We start from the raw sequence: 15,315 nt of genomic DNA, 5'->3' as shown, positions 1-15,315 counted from the left end.
GCATTTTTAAAGAAGTAGTATGTGACACAGGATGTGTTTCTCAGCCAACAACATGAAGTAGAAAATCACTTATGTTAAGAACTGAAAATCTTTTCTGTTAATATCTTATCAGTCACAACCCTCTCAGCATTCACCACAGCTTCCCATTGTTTCTTCAGTATTCTGCTCACAGGGAGAATAAATCCTATTAATGATCCATCAAGACAAAAGAAAGTATGTTAAAATACATTGTCCGGAATACTATCATCAGCAGTCCAAGATGGTGGCAATGCTTCCACAGCGCCGCCAGTGGCTGTTGTCTAAAATGCATTGGAGCGTCATCTCTTGGTCCTACATTCTCTTTGGTCATGAGCACACAGTCCTGTTAACCACTTTTACTATGCGTTTGTGAAGCAGACATGCCAACGTGGCTTCATGCAGTTGAGACACTGAGCTGCTCACTAGAATTGATTTATGAGGCTGCATTGAGACTACAGGCCAGAGTCACACTGCAAACCAATGAAGTAGAACCCGACCGTGTCCAAAATATTATGTCTTTATTGAACTATCAAAGCGAGAGAAAGATGACTATTTAATCAGTGGCTGTAGTCAAAGTGAGACAGCATTGAAAAACATCTGTTTTTGATTCCAGTATTTCGGTTAAGGGGGGAATGCCTGCTGAGGTTGTGCTGCTCTGAGACTAACCTGCACTGAGTCATGTCTTTTCTATGAACGGAGCAGAGCTATAGATAGGGAAACAGGATAGAAGCCAGCAGACAGCAGAAAGGTAAGGGGGAACGATAAAGGCAGCGAGAAGGGTGAAGTAATTCAGGAAGGAAAAAGATCCAAACCAGAGTCTGAGAAAAAGCAGCTGAAAACGTCAGCCACCTCTTGGGATGTCCTCATCTTCTGCCAGTTCTTCTCTTTCTTCATTCTCTTTCTTGCTATCGCTTGTCTCCCATCACTCTCATTGACTATCAGTCCTCTTTTTCCACTACAAATTAATTTCATCTAGAGGTGGCATAAATTTTAATGAGAGATTTGGGTCTGATCCAGAGGACGATACGGGGAGATGAAAAAGGCATCCCACTCCCCTCCCCCTTTCATACAGAAAAATGGAGCATACAGCAAAATGGTTCAACACTGTACAATTTTCTTTCACCAAAACATTAAATCTAGGCTTGCATCTCATATGTACCTTCTGGCAAATTGTAGCAGAACTTTCAGGTCTTCTTATTAAGAAAATCCTCCTCGCTACCACTTCATCATGAAGCTGTGTAACTGATGATACAAAATGCAAAACATGCACTGTGCACAATTTCTCCAATCACAGCCACAGAAGCCTGTAACTTCTTCTGGGTTGTCTGGGTGTCTTGGTGGCTTTCCTTTACCAGAGAGTGCCATACTGTTTGTATTTCTTCATAACTGATGTAAATAAAGTTCAAGACATATTCAGTGACTTGGAAATGTTCATTATCCATCCCCTGACTTGTCTGAAGAAAACTGGCAATTAAACTGATTATTTACAGGTATTATACCAAAGGGGCTGATTATATATGCAACCCATCATCTTGGGTTTTATATTTTTAATTAATTTATATCAAATTGTAGAGATTTGCTTTGAGTTTGGGTTAAAGGAAAATAATTTTAGAATTTTTTATATTGAGAAGCCTGATTTACTTTTTCTATTTGGAGTGCCATAAACAAATTAAAATGTGTGAAATACCAAGGGGCTGAATACTTTTACAAGCCACTGTAGCTGATAGTAATCTTTTTGATTATCAAAAACTGTTTTCAAGCAAAATGTCAAACATTTTCAGTGTCTCAGTGGTGAGAATTTGCTGTTTTGATACCCATCACAGGATTTTTTCTTTATGTGAGGGGGTGCAAATTAGGGATGGGACTGATCTAATCCCGAATCGGTATCGGAAATTCTGTAATTCACGTATCGGAAAATACCAATCCAACCCGCAACATTTTCCAATACTGGAGAAGAACCACTGTGAATCCTCTCAACTGCTGTTGTTTGCTCTGTGCTTGTTTACTGCTGACCGGGAGGAGGGAAGGTTTTCTGAAGCTGGGCTGTTTGAGAGAGCTCTCTTCCGCAGTGTTCTAGCTGTGGCTAACGGCAAATTACTGCCCGGCTTTCGGCTTCAAATTGTCTGTTCATCGAGCACAGATTTTCTGAAAAATTAACCTAATTATTGCTGAAAATGTGTGCTAAAAAGTTAGCTGCTTCACTGTCCCGAGGCTGTAAAACGCCAGCTCAGTGTGCATCCGAGGAGGAGAATCCGAACAGAGATTCTGTCCACTGAAAGGGAAAAAGTCTCCATTAAAATCCTGCAAGTGAGCGCCGTTGATGATTTTTATTTTACAGTTGAAAGGCTTCGTGTTTCCCAAAAGTTCGAAGTTTCCACAGCACGAAAACAGCGAGAGGGGAAGAAAAAGAGAGAGATGGAGGGAGAGAGAGAGCGAGTGAGAGACACACAGAGAGGGAGAGAGCGAGTGAGAGACACACAGAGAGGGAGAGAGCGAGTGAGAGACACACAGAGAGGGAGAGAGAGAGGGAGAGGGAGAGAGAGACGGAGAGAGACAGAGAGAGAGAGACAGGCAGGGAGAGAGAGTGCTGTCTTTTCTCTTTAAGTCTATAAAAATAAGGCTATGAAAGTCTATAAAAAATAAAAGCACTTAATTCTTTCACCAAAACATCAAATCTAAGCTTTCATCTTAGATACAGCTTCTGGCAAATTGTAGCTCAACTTTCAGGTCTCCTTTTTAAGAAAATCCTCATCTCAAACAACAATAATAATAATATTAAAGCAAACAGAGTATTGGATCCGAAAAGTATCGGTATCGGCAGATATCCACATTCAAATATCGGGATGGGATCAAAAATGAAAAATTGTAGGGCGTGCATCTCTGGTGCAAATATATACAAATCACAATGTCTGTTTGTCTCTCTGTTCATGGATCTTGGAAGCACAACTCTGAAACTGTTTGGGGGTGTTTTACAATCAGGGTACATAAGTGGATTTTAAAGATAGTTTGGTTTAATAACAAGGTGGAAATGACCAACAAAGCTTAGTTTGCCATACATGGATAACTACTTTTGGTTTGATATCCCCATTTGTTTACCAGCAGAACTCTAATTATACCAGTTTTTACCAGAATATCTGTGTCATTTCCATAATGTCTCATTTTGATGGGCTGCCAGAACTGTTATTTATTTAGTTGGGTAACCACTAAATGGAGTAATTTCCCTGCCACAGCCTACTGAATAACAATCTAACTCCCAGGATCATTGGCCAGGGGGGAATCAACTTGAAACAGGCATTCAAAAATAAAATGTCTATAAAAAAAAGTCCTCTCCAGAAATAGACTGCATTTCAAACTCAAGCATGAGTGTTATGTGAATAATACATTTTTGTTTGAAAGATGTAATCACTATCTGTGATGCCACAAAAGGATGTGTAACTAATTCACTCAAATGTCTTTAATATTGGGGTGTAACTCTCCGTCTGTCAAAAACTGTCCTCTCTTGAAATGCTTATAGTCCATCACTATTTGAGAATGCAGAAACACTATAGTAGTTGTATACTCTGAGTACATGCTTACCATTAACTGTTTTTAGTAGATAATATATATGGGTAGATTGCACTAATCTTAGTCTATATAATTTGCACAGCAATTATCGGTTACACTTGAAGGTATCGTCATAATAGTGACATGACACTGTCATAAGTGCTACATGACACAGTCACGAATGTGTCATAAACATTATGTCAATGTCATAAATGTTTATGACTGCTGTCATTAACTGTCATTTGATTTTTGTAATGACAAGTTGATATTTTTTGGGTTGTCTTGAATATGACAACTTGATATTAATCAAAGCGACATAACCAGAAGTTGTCTTTGGCTTTTTTGGTCTTCAGTTGTATGTCAACTTGTCAACTTGTCATTACAAAAACTGAATGACACTTAATGACTAAACATTTATGACATTGACATAGTGTTTATGACACATTCATGACTCTGTCATGTAACAGTTATGACAGTGTTTTGTCACTATTATGATGATACCTTCAAGTAAAGTGTTACCCAATTATCTTCGTCAAAAAGTCCTCTCCAGAAAGTATAGCAGATCATATCTGTGAGCTGATATATGCAAACATCTGATAGGTCTGAAACTTTGGGCATTTAAGTACCTCAGTCAGCAGTTACATAAGGATGAATAACTTGACCAAAGTGACCACTTTGGTTTTTTTGGTGCTGGTGACACATACATGTGTACCCTGACTGTCAAACAGGCCTTTGGTGGATTTCAGCAAAGCTTCACACAGGGATAGCACACCATATGAAGATGTGCTTGTAGGAAAATAATTCTGGTTTGACATCTTCAAGTGGAGATGATTGGACTTCTTTGGTGTTTGGTTTTTGTAATACAGCCTATTTATCACTTACATTTGCACAGGTTGACCAGTTTGTTAATTCAGGTGTTTCATTACAAATCATGTATTGTCATTGATTTACAATGCTACTGGTATGGCAGAGTGTGTGTGTGTGTGTGTGTGTGTGTGGGGTGGGGGTACCACTTTATGAGCTTGGTCACAGACCTCTGGTTCTTTTTTAATTCTGTGTAAAGTAAATATATTTGGATTTATCAACCGTTGGGGCAAAAATAACTATTTTAAGATGACACTTGCCCAGAGCTCTGGCAAATTCTCATGGACATGTTCCTTTGTCAAATGATTAATATCTCAAATCAACACATAGCTCAATAACAAATACAGTCATCATTATTAAGGCCTGGTCACATGGCGTTTAACAAAGGGCAACAAAGCCCAAACTAAACAAGAAATCTGGACTTTCGTTGACTTTCGTTGGCATTGTTTAACCTTCGCGCAGCTTTGTTCCTGCAGCTGGCACTTCGTCGGGATTTTTATACTGTTGAAAAATTTGAATGAATGTTGCCGAAAACCTCAATTCATCTGTATTTCATTTTGCTGTCGTTGTTGATGGTTTCATATTGTTTGCTTAGTTTTTGTAATGTGGCATTTAGTTCAACTTCGTTTGACCAGCTGAATGTTTTCATACAGTGCAGAAGCCGGTTTGTGAGCGCTACTGTGGACAGGCTTGGGGAGTAACGGAATAGATGTAATAGCATTACGTAATTAGGATACAAAAAAAAGGTACAACCCCTGGCAAAAATTATGGAATCACCGGCCTCGGAGGATGTTCATTCAGTTGTTTAATTTTGTAGAAAAAAAGCAGATCACAGACATGACACAAAACTAAAGTCATTTCAAATGGCAACTTTCTGGCTTTAAGAAACACTATAAGAAATCAGGAAAAAACATTCTGGCAGTCAGTAATGGTTACTTTTTTAGACCAAGCAGAGGGAAAAAAATATGGAATCACTCAATTCTGAGGAAAAAATTATGGAATCACCCTGTAAATTTTCATCCCCAAAACTAACACCTGCATCAGATCAGATCTGCTCGTTAGTCTGCATGTAAAAAGGAGTGATCACACCTTGGAGAGCTGTTGCACCAAGTGGACTGACATGAATCATGGCTCCAACACGAGAGATGTCAATTGAAACAAAGGAGAGGATTATCAAACTCTTAAGAGGGTAAATCATCATGCAATGTTGCAAAAGATGTTGGTTGTTCACAGTCAGCTGTGTCTAAACTCTGGACCAAATACAAACAACATGGGAAGGTTGTTAAAGGCAAACATACTGGTATACCAAGGAAGACATCAAAGCGTCAAGACAGAAAACTTAAAGCAATATGTCTCAAAAATCGAAAATGCACAACAAAACAAATGAGGAATGAATGGGAGGAAACTGGAGTCAGCGTCTGTGACCGAACTGTAAGAAACCGCCTAAAGGAAATGGGATTTACATACAGAAAAGCTAAACGAAAGCCATCATTAACACCTAAACAGAAAAAAACAAGGTTACAATGGGCTAAGGAAAAGCAATCGTGGACTGTGGATGACTGGATGAAAGTCATATTCAGTGATGAATCTCGAATCTGCATTGGGCAAGGTGATGATGCTGGAACTTTTGTTTGGTGCCATTCCAATGAGATTTCTAAAGATGACTGCCTGAAGAGAACATGTAAATTTCCACAGTCATTGATGATATGGGGCTGCATGTCAGGTAAAGGCACTGGAGAGATGGCTGTCATTATATCATCAATAAATGCACAAGTTTATGTTGATATTTTGGACACTTTGCTTATCCCATCAATTGAAAGGATGTTTGGGGATGATGAAATCATTTTTCAAGATGATAATGCATCTTGCCATAGAGCAAAAACTGTGAAAACATTCCTTGCAAAAAGACACATAGGGTCAATGTCATGGCCTGCAAATAGTCCGGATCTTAATCCAATTGAAAATCTTTGGTAATTTGAAGAAAATGGTCCATGACAAGGCTCCAACCTGCAAAGCTGATCTGGCAACAGCAATCAGAGAAAGTTGGAGCCAGATTGATGAGTACTGTTTGTCACTCATTAAGTCCATTCCTCAGAGACTGCAAGCTGTTATAAAAGCCAGAGGTGGTGCAACAAAATACTAGTGATGTATTGGAGCGTTCTTTTGTTTTTCATGATTGCATAATTTTTTCCTCAGAATTGAGTGATTCCATATTTTTTTTCCCTCTGCTTGGTCTAAAAAAGTAACCGTTACTGATTGCCACAATTTTTTTTCCTGATTTCTTATAGTGTTTCTTAAAGCCAGAACGTTGCCATTTGAAATGACTTTAGTTTTGTGTCATGTCTGTGATCTGCTTTTTTTCTACAAAATTAAACAACTGAATGAACATCCTCCGAGGCCAGTGATTCCATAATTTTTGCCAGGGGTTGTAACTGTATTCCGCTACAGTTACAGAAAAAAAGACGTATTCAGATTACAGGTATATTTAGTAAACATGGGGATTACTTTGCAGGTTTACAATTTTAATACATTTTATGATATTATCCAGGGTTCTAGCTAGCTCAAACTTGTGTTACGGCTCGTTACGCTATAATTTTGGACCGTTACGATTTTCAATACAGCGTCTGTAATCAACCGTTTCTGCAGCGCGACTCCAGTTTGAAGCGTGAATTGAAGCAATGTTTCGATTCAATGGCTCATGGCTCTTTGATTCGCTGCTCTTCAGAAGCGGTAAGTCTGTTTCTTAACCCCTCTGAAAGCCATTAAAATATCATGAGTCACTTTTGTGTGGATTAAAGTCACTAAGTGGGACTCTGGTCTTGTTGCAGTCGAGAAACGAGAATCGGCCTCCGTTTTGTCACAGCTTCAAATGGTGCGCGGCTCTCTGATTCTGTCTCTCTGAGACAGAGTCCGCTTGGAATTAATAACTTCAAAACGAATCGCCGCTTTAAAATGACACCTCTTACAAACGTTGCAATACAGACAATAAACTACAATCGACTAAAATGTTTTTTTCTCCCAAAATGAGACGTCCGGCATTCTTTATAAACCTGACCTGCAGCACAGCTGCAAGAGCTCAGCTCATAGGTATGGAAAGACATTCATGCCAATAATGTCTGAAAGGAAATGCTTTTGACAAAAACTAACAGATTTTATTTCTGTTTATGTCCAGAGATCAAGGATCCACCATGTAGAGTTTATTATGTCCAGAGTTTAAGGATCCAGTAACCAATTTCATATTTATTTACTTTAAGACTCAATAAAATGTTGTTCAATTTCAATTTAATCAGCTTATATAGTGCCAAATTACAACAAAAGCCATCTCAAGGTGCCTCACACAGAACAGTTCAACATAAAAAATTAAAATAAATAAATAAAAATAAAAAATCAAATACCTAATTAAAAACAGAAGTAAAGGAATAAAACATAACAAAATAAAAAAACTACTCATAAGAAAGAGAATAAAAATAGGTTTTAAGTCTTGACTTAAAAATGTCCACGGACTCCGACTGCCTCACTGAGGGCCATGTACTGGCTAACTCAGAATGAGATTGCCCACTCAACAAACTTCCCCAGCCTTCTGGACATGATGAAGGAACTTGGGCTGTTATACCTGGCTTTTCCCCTTTGGGTACCCCTAGAATGGCCAATTTTTAGCTTAAATTCTCAAAAGCTGCCCCCTTCCGCACCCCCCCTGGTCGCTTCGCTCCCTCGACATTACCACTACGCTAAAATTTTATCCTATCTAGAACCCTGTTATCTGTATATAATATTTTTTTTTTTCTTTGAAACTAAAACGTCCCTTCATGGACAGCGACATGACGTCTCCTAACCAGGCAAAATATTGATGAAGTACCCGGATGTTAATGCATTTTCAATGGAGATCCGCGACTGAACACACTCAGAAAAATGCTCGCAAAATATGTGTTTAAAAAATGCCATTTTGACCTGGATATTGAGCCAGTAAAATTAAATTACATTAAATTATGTCAGGAAAGTATTAAACTTACTCTGACACACACACATTCTCAAATATTAGTGTTGAAAGTTACACGGATCTGCGCTGTTCTAGCTGCTGAGCTGAGGCGTCCTGCAGCTGCTGCTCAACGCAGCTCCTAAAACCATTACAGTACATTTATATATATATTATATTTTTACACAATTTTCCTTTATTGACCGAGTTTCATTCAGTCAATGGTGTGGGTACACATCTCTATGTGTGGGTGTGACTGTGAGCGGCACAGTGCGCGGGTCATTATAATCTCATTATTTTAAGGTGCAAATTTAAAAAAATCCCCCGTCTCGTCGAACAATTTTAATCACTAACGACAAGTATTTTAACTAGACATTGGTCTAGCAGTGGAAAATATGAACTCGACATAAGTGAAGAGTTAATGGTCCGTGTCATCAGGCGACACAGGTACGGCAGGAAACATACAGCTGTTTATCATCCAAATATCACGGACAAAGTGACAAGAGGAATCAAAACCACTTACTTATGGAAGGAAATATTGTCTCCCTTGTTCCTCCGTTTGTGGCTTTGCCAACATGTGCAGCTTTCTGGCATATTACACCTGTTTCTTGAACTTCTATGCACGCAAATCACAAACTTGCCCGGAATTAAAATGGTGACCACGCCTCCTTACTGACAGGATTTACTTAATGGTTTTCATTATGCTTTTGTTCTTATTTTGAAAGTTCAGTAAGTGGACTGATATGTTAAACATGGTGCGAATTTACTGAACAAGTAGTAGACTTTTTTTTGTTTTGTAGATTGTTCTGCAAGCCACTTTTAATTACAAATTCATCCGCACACACCTGAGTTTTCATTATCCTTCATTTGTTTGGCATTTTTTGTTGAAAATCTAGCAGGTGAACACTGGGTGTGTTTAAAACAATATTGTGGGTGCTCTTAATTCATAATGTGAAGTAAAACAGAGCATGCCATATAAAAGAAACAGTTTTATTTTTGCTTATTAAACTGTACTATGTAGTCAAGACTATTTCTGTTTAGTTTCTTTTGTCTGTATTAGCATATTTGATATTGGAGTAATCCAGAAGTAATTGAAAGTAATCAGATTAAATTACTTTAATATTATGGTACTTGGATTACGTTACTGATTACATTTTTCAACATGTAACTAGTACCTGTATCAAAAAATTTTTTTTAAAGTAACCCTCCCAACCCTGGCTGTGGAGGAGAGATGCAGCTCCTCCATGGGCGGTGCTGGTGTGTGGTGTGGCTTCTGCCGCTGTGTGTGATGGGCAAGTGTGGCTGCTGTCATGCCATGGTGCTAGCCGGCCAGGAAAAATTTGTCGGCCTCCTCCGCCAGTGCATGGCAGTCCGTGATCGTGATGTTGGCCAGCGATGCGCGCACCTGAGGAGGGAGGTGCTGCACAAAACGTCCAGCCGTGTCCTCTCAGGAGCTGCAGCATTCTGTCCATGAACTCTGAAGGGCTTGCTGGCCTCCAGCCCGTGCAGAGAGAAGAGCTTGCTGGCCCTTTCACCGTCTGACGGTTCAAAAGTTTTGAGGCAGTGATCTTTGATGGTTGCGTATTTGTTTGCAGCAGGGGGCTTTGCAGGAGCGCGATCAGGCTCATTGCCGTGGAACTGCTGAGGGCCGACACGATCCTTGAAGGGTGCCTATTTGTTCGCAGCAGGGGGGCTTTGCAGGAGCGCGATCAGTCTCATTGCCATGGAGCTTCTGTGGGCCGATACGACATAATATTTCATGTCATCTGCAGTGATCTCTCGGCGCGAACTGTGCCTCAGTTTGTGCAAACCAGGCGGCAGTTTACAGAAGTGTGACTTCTGTAATGTGTCAAATATGGAAAAACTTTCAGGAGCAGCAGACATTCGCGTGTGAACAGCTTTGATCCACAGAGGTGTGATCGCAAATGGCTGCATTCTTTTCTGAACAACATTTCAGTCCCTTAATTATGTACAAGACAGTCCTTTCGTGCGCGCGTGTATGTGCACTACAACACATCCAAACACTGAATGCATTCATCCACAGTGAATCAGCTGGAGAGAAGGTGAAGCACGTGAGTGTGTGTGTGTCTGATCCACGTACACAGTGCCTGTGCGTGTGTGATCAGAACTAGTAATCAAACCCGTATGCGTGCTTGTGACTGACTGCTTGAACCACACAGCCACAGTGCACGGTGATCAGAAATACCAGGGTTTTGAAAAAAAGGCGAGAGAGAGAGAGAGGGCTACCTCTCTCTCTCTCTCTCCCCCCCCCTCCCTCCCTCTGTCTTGCTCTCAATACTGAAACAAGAAATGGGATCTTTAAGTTTGCTTGTGAGTTGAAATGGGAGGGAGGACACAGAAGGACTCTCAACTTTGTGGTCTTAATGGTTCCAGCTTTGACAAGGGTACATCTGGAAACATGAGTGCCGTTTGCTTTACCATTTTGATAACGGAGCGCATTTAATAATAATAATAATAATAATAATAATAATACATTTTATTTGTAATGCACTTTACATTCCATGGAATCTCAAAGTGCTAAATCTCAAAGTGCTAAAGTGCATTTCTACAAAAAAAAAAAAAAAAATGCAGGCAGCAAGGGCTACACGCGACAGAACGCATACATTAAAAGCAAACATATGAACACGAAAAACACTGAGTACGCATGCATTTCGGGCATGCAGACAACGATTAGAGTTTTGGTATTTGAGAGATTTGAGAACTATTTGGTGTGTTTGGTGTGTATTATTTCGGTGGAGTATTTAGTTCTATTTTGGTCTCATCTGACCACATAACTTTCTCCCATGACTCCTCTGGATCATCCAAATGGTCATGGGCAAACTTAAGACGGGCCTGGACGTGTGCTGATTTAAGCAGGGGAACCTTCCGTGCCATGCATGATTTTAACCCATGACGTCTTAGTGTATTACCCACAGTAACCTTGGAAACAGTGGTGCCAGCTCTCTTCAGGTCATTGACCAGCTCCTGCTGTGCAGTTCTGGGCTGATTCCTCACCTTTCTTAGGATCATTGATACGCCACGAGGTGGGATCTTGCATGGAGCCCCAGTCCAAGGGAGACTGACAGTCATATTTAGCTTCTTCCATTTTCTAATAATTGCTCCAACAGTTGATCTTTTTTCACCAAGCTGCTTGACAATTGCCCCATAGCCTTTTCCAGCCTTGTGGAGGTCTCCAATTTTGTCTCTGGTGTCTTTGGACAGCTCTTTGGTTTTTAGCCATGTTAGTAGTTGGAGTCTTACTGATTGTGTGGGGTGGACAGGTGTCTTTATGCAGCTAACGACCTCAAATAGGTGCTTCTAATTTGGAATAATAAGTGGAGTGGAGGTGGACTTTTTAGAGGCGGACTAACAGGTCTTTGAGGGCCTACATTTCTGCTGATTGTCAGGTGTTCAAATACTTATTTGCAGCAGTAACATGCAAATAAATTATTAAAAGAAATCATACATTGTGATTTCCGGATTTTTTTTTTTTTTTTGGCTTATGTCTCTCACAGGGGACATGCACCTAAAATGAAAATTTCAGACCACTCCATGATTTCTAAGAGGTAGAACTTGCAAAATCGCAGGGTGTTCAAATACTTATTTTCCTCACTATAGATATTAGGGCATGGAAGACTCCATTAAATATTGGAGGTGATTCTGGATCAGGATTTCACTTTATATAGGATTTGAAGGATCACGTCAAGATTCTGTCCAAATTTGCACCACAGATAGATATTGGAGCATGGAAGACTCCACTGAATTTTGGAGTTGATCTGGATCCAGATTGCCGTATGTCAGAGATCTTGGATTGCTCTTGTTTTTGTTATCAAATGAGGCTTTAGCTATGAATTACAGGACTGGTGACAGCTTATTTTCTTCAAGAATGTGAGTGAAGTACTTTTTGCACTCAGGTCTTCAATTTCATCGAACTCATCCGATCTCATCAAAGTGATGATAATCAGTCAAATCACTTTGTGGAGTGGGTGGTTGCAAAGAAAATCTGTACTCACTTGGCCTATTCTGGTATCAGTTTGATACCTATGGCATGACCCTGCAAGACACTATGAGGGAAGCCACCAAGACTCCCATGACAACTCTGGAGTCAATGGCTTCGATGGTTGTGAATGGAGAAACTGTGCATAGTGTGACTTTATTCTGTTGTGTGACCAAATGTACAGCTTCATGGCGGAGTGGCACAAAGAAGGATTTTCTTAAAGATAAAAAAATTTCAGCTGCTTATTTGCTTGCATTCATTTTCATAAATTGTTGCTGTCTCTTTGTGTGTCAGTGTATCTATAAGTGGAAATCCTTCTTGTGGCATTCATGGAAGTTACTGGTGATTAATAAAAAAATAATAATAATTAGAATGATTCTAATATTTGATTGATGTTCTTTGCTAATGTTTGAATATGCAGAAAGTTTTTAAAAATGCATTTAATATGTTAATTATTTCCATATGGAGCCATGGTACGTTTTTGGTGTCAGTCCATCTCAGTCAACAAAAATCATTTACACTGACTTTTCAGAATCATACAGTGATTTTCGCATAGGAGACACATTGCAGGGACCAGTTTAGCCAGCAGTAGCCTCAGTATACCAAATTACCAAATTGCACAGTCAATTCAGAAAAATGTAGAAAATCACAAGCTGGGAAGTACGAACAGAGAAGGCAAATTGAGAAGAGCAAGGACACAAAAAGAAAACTACAGCACTTCATCACAAAATAACACCTGGCCTGTACTGAATGCCAGAAAGTGCTGATATACAACCCTGTAAGAGGATCCAAGGATGGATTTTCATTTCAGGCTCAATCATCACAGTTTCCCAGCAGCAACAATATAAAATGCTGACACTCTGACCTCAGCCAGGCAAAAAAGAAAAAATTGGGAAAAATAAACAAATGAAATTTTGTTACGGTACACTTAGCTTCCTGTTACTAAGCATTTGCCATAAACAATACAAATCTATGAAAAAGATTCAAGACGGTGCTCTGTTAGAACCAAACAATGAGTGAAATGAATGGACAGATGCAAATTTACTGACGGGTCTCTTTGTTGCTGTGTCTTTCTCAGGGGTGGGTTTGAACAGGATGTGGAGAACTACCATCTGTATCCTGATACCTGCCACGGTAAGATGGAAATGTTATTAGATCATTTATTTTATTGCTTTTTTGCTTTTACTGAAAACATGAAAATCCTCACTAGCTTGACATAACACATTCTGTACTGTATATTTCACTGAAATAAAGAAAACACAGAAAATAATGTGCAAATAAGACAGATACAGCTGAGTGAGTCAGTCATTATAACAGCACATTGTCAGACTGAATAAAATTGAACTCTGCTACAGATATTTACATTTGTTTTTTTTAACAGACTTGCACATCCCTTAAGAGAATAAGTATTATTCTTTTCATTTTGTCAGGTGCAACAGAGTTTCACGTTTCCAAGTAGGACTCCCATTCCATTTGTAAACTTGCTGTATTATGTTCCAAACAATTTATCCTGCATTTTGTTCGTACATTGTGCCTTATCATTGTACCATATTAATAGTCACCATGTGGGGAGGTGATGGTCTAGTGGTTAAGCGTTGGGTTTGAGACCAGAGGATCCTCGGTTCAAACCCCAGCCTGACCTGAAAATCACTGAGGGACCTTGGGCAAGGTCCTTAATCCCCAAGTTGCTCCCAGTGTGTAATGAGCACCATGCATAGCAGCACCCTGACACCTGTGTGTGTGTGTGTTTATGTGAATGGGTGAATGTGAGGCATAATTGTAAAGCACTTTGAGCATCTGATGCAGATGGAAAAGTGCTATATAAATGCAGTCAATTTACCGTCTGTTTTAAGGGCATTCAACACCTGTCAGCATAGCCCCACCCCCCATATATATATATATATATATATGGGGGGTGGGGCATGGTGGAGCTAGAGCCTCTACTAGCCCCATCACTGCCAGTCCTGATAGTGAAAGAGGTGTGCGACATACTGGACAGGCCGCCAGTCTACCACAGGTCGACATGTAAACAAACATGGCACAACATCCATCTGTCTGTTGTCTGTCCATTGTCTGCAATTCCAAAAATTGCTTCTCCTCCTACAGTTATGGTCCAATTGGGATCAAACGTGCATAAAATATTCATAAATTATTGGCATTCATATTAAATAAAAGGGGTCCTCCAACAAAGTCTGTGGCCACTTCATGCATTTCAGTAAAATAACTACTCCTTTGTTACTACCTTCCCCAACAAAATTGGAGGAGCTTATGTTTTCACCCCTGTGTGTTTGTTTGTCAGCAGCCTGGAGCCCACAGTTTTTCATATATCGTTATGAATTTTTTACTAAAGATTCATGTCCTGATAGGCAAGAACTGACCTCAATTTTCAAGGTCATAGGGTAAAGGTAAAAGACACGAAAAATCTTGTAATATTAAAAAAAATCCCTACCCTTAACATTAAATAAATTTTCAAAAATTCATAACTCCATCAAAAAAGATCAAATTTCTTTCATATTTGAGAGCATTATGTATCCTTATCGACTGAAAAAGTTTGATATGGATTTGATCTGGACTGTGGATTTTGTGGACATTTGAATTTAATATTGAAAAGCCCGTTTGGTGTACATTTTGCATTACATCTCAATCAAAATTGCGTAAATCACTCTCATTTTTAACAAGGTGCACTCTTAATGAATAGACTAAGTTTGAGCCGTATCTGATCCATATTGCGGAATTGGAAACTAGGCCGAAGGTCAGATTTTACGGTGACTTAAAGGATTCCAGAATAGGCCACTTTGAGCTACATCGTCATTAACACTGTAATTTTTGTTTTCAGCTGCTTCTGTCCATAAATTATTCAGAATTCTTTTCAGTCACTCTAGTAATGTTCAGTCATTTTTGTCATGTAAAGTAGATTTAA

The 15,315-nt window shown here is 39.4% G+C and overlaps 1 protein-coding gene and 1 long non-coding RNA gene across 2 annotated transcripts in view; one reads left to right on the top strand and one right to left on the bottom strand.

The window, feature by feature from the left end:
- The window catches only part of sema6e (sema domain, transmembrane domain (TM), and cytoplasmic domain, (semaphorin) 6E), a 197,817-nt gene that overhangs the window by 131,754 nt on the left and 50,748 nt on the right, over positions 1-15,315 (top strand). Inside the window, 1 exon segment of the mRNA XM_034174361.1 lies at positions 13,474-13,529. Coding sequence (XP_034030252.1) covers positions 13,474-13,529 — 56 coding nt within the window.
- Positions 3,401-13,639, bottom strand: LOC117514070. The gene is made up of 3 exons (XR_004561793.1): positions 13,628-13,639; positions 10,377-10,380; positions 3,401-3,641 (listed from the first exon to the last, which is right to left on the bottom strand). It is a non-coding gene; the product is annotated as an uncharacterized LOC117514070 (long non-coding RNA).

This window comes from Thalassophryne amazonica, chromosome 7 (genome assembly GCF_902500255.1).
Source record: "Thalassophryne amazonica chromosome 7, fThaAma1.1, whole genome shotgun sequence".
NCBI classification, from domain to species: domain Eukaryota; kingdom Metazoa; phylum Chordata; class Actinopteri; order Batrachoidiformes; family Batrachoididae; genus Thalassophryne; species Thalassophryne amazonica.
The sequence above is the reverse complement of the archived record's forward strand: the minus strand, read 5'-3'. Positions and strand labels throughout refer to the sequence as shown.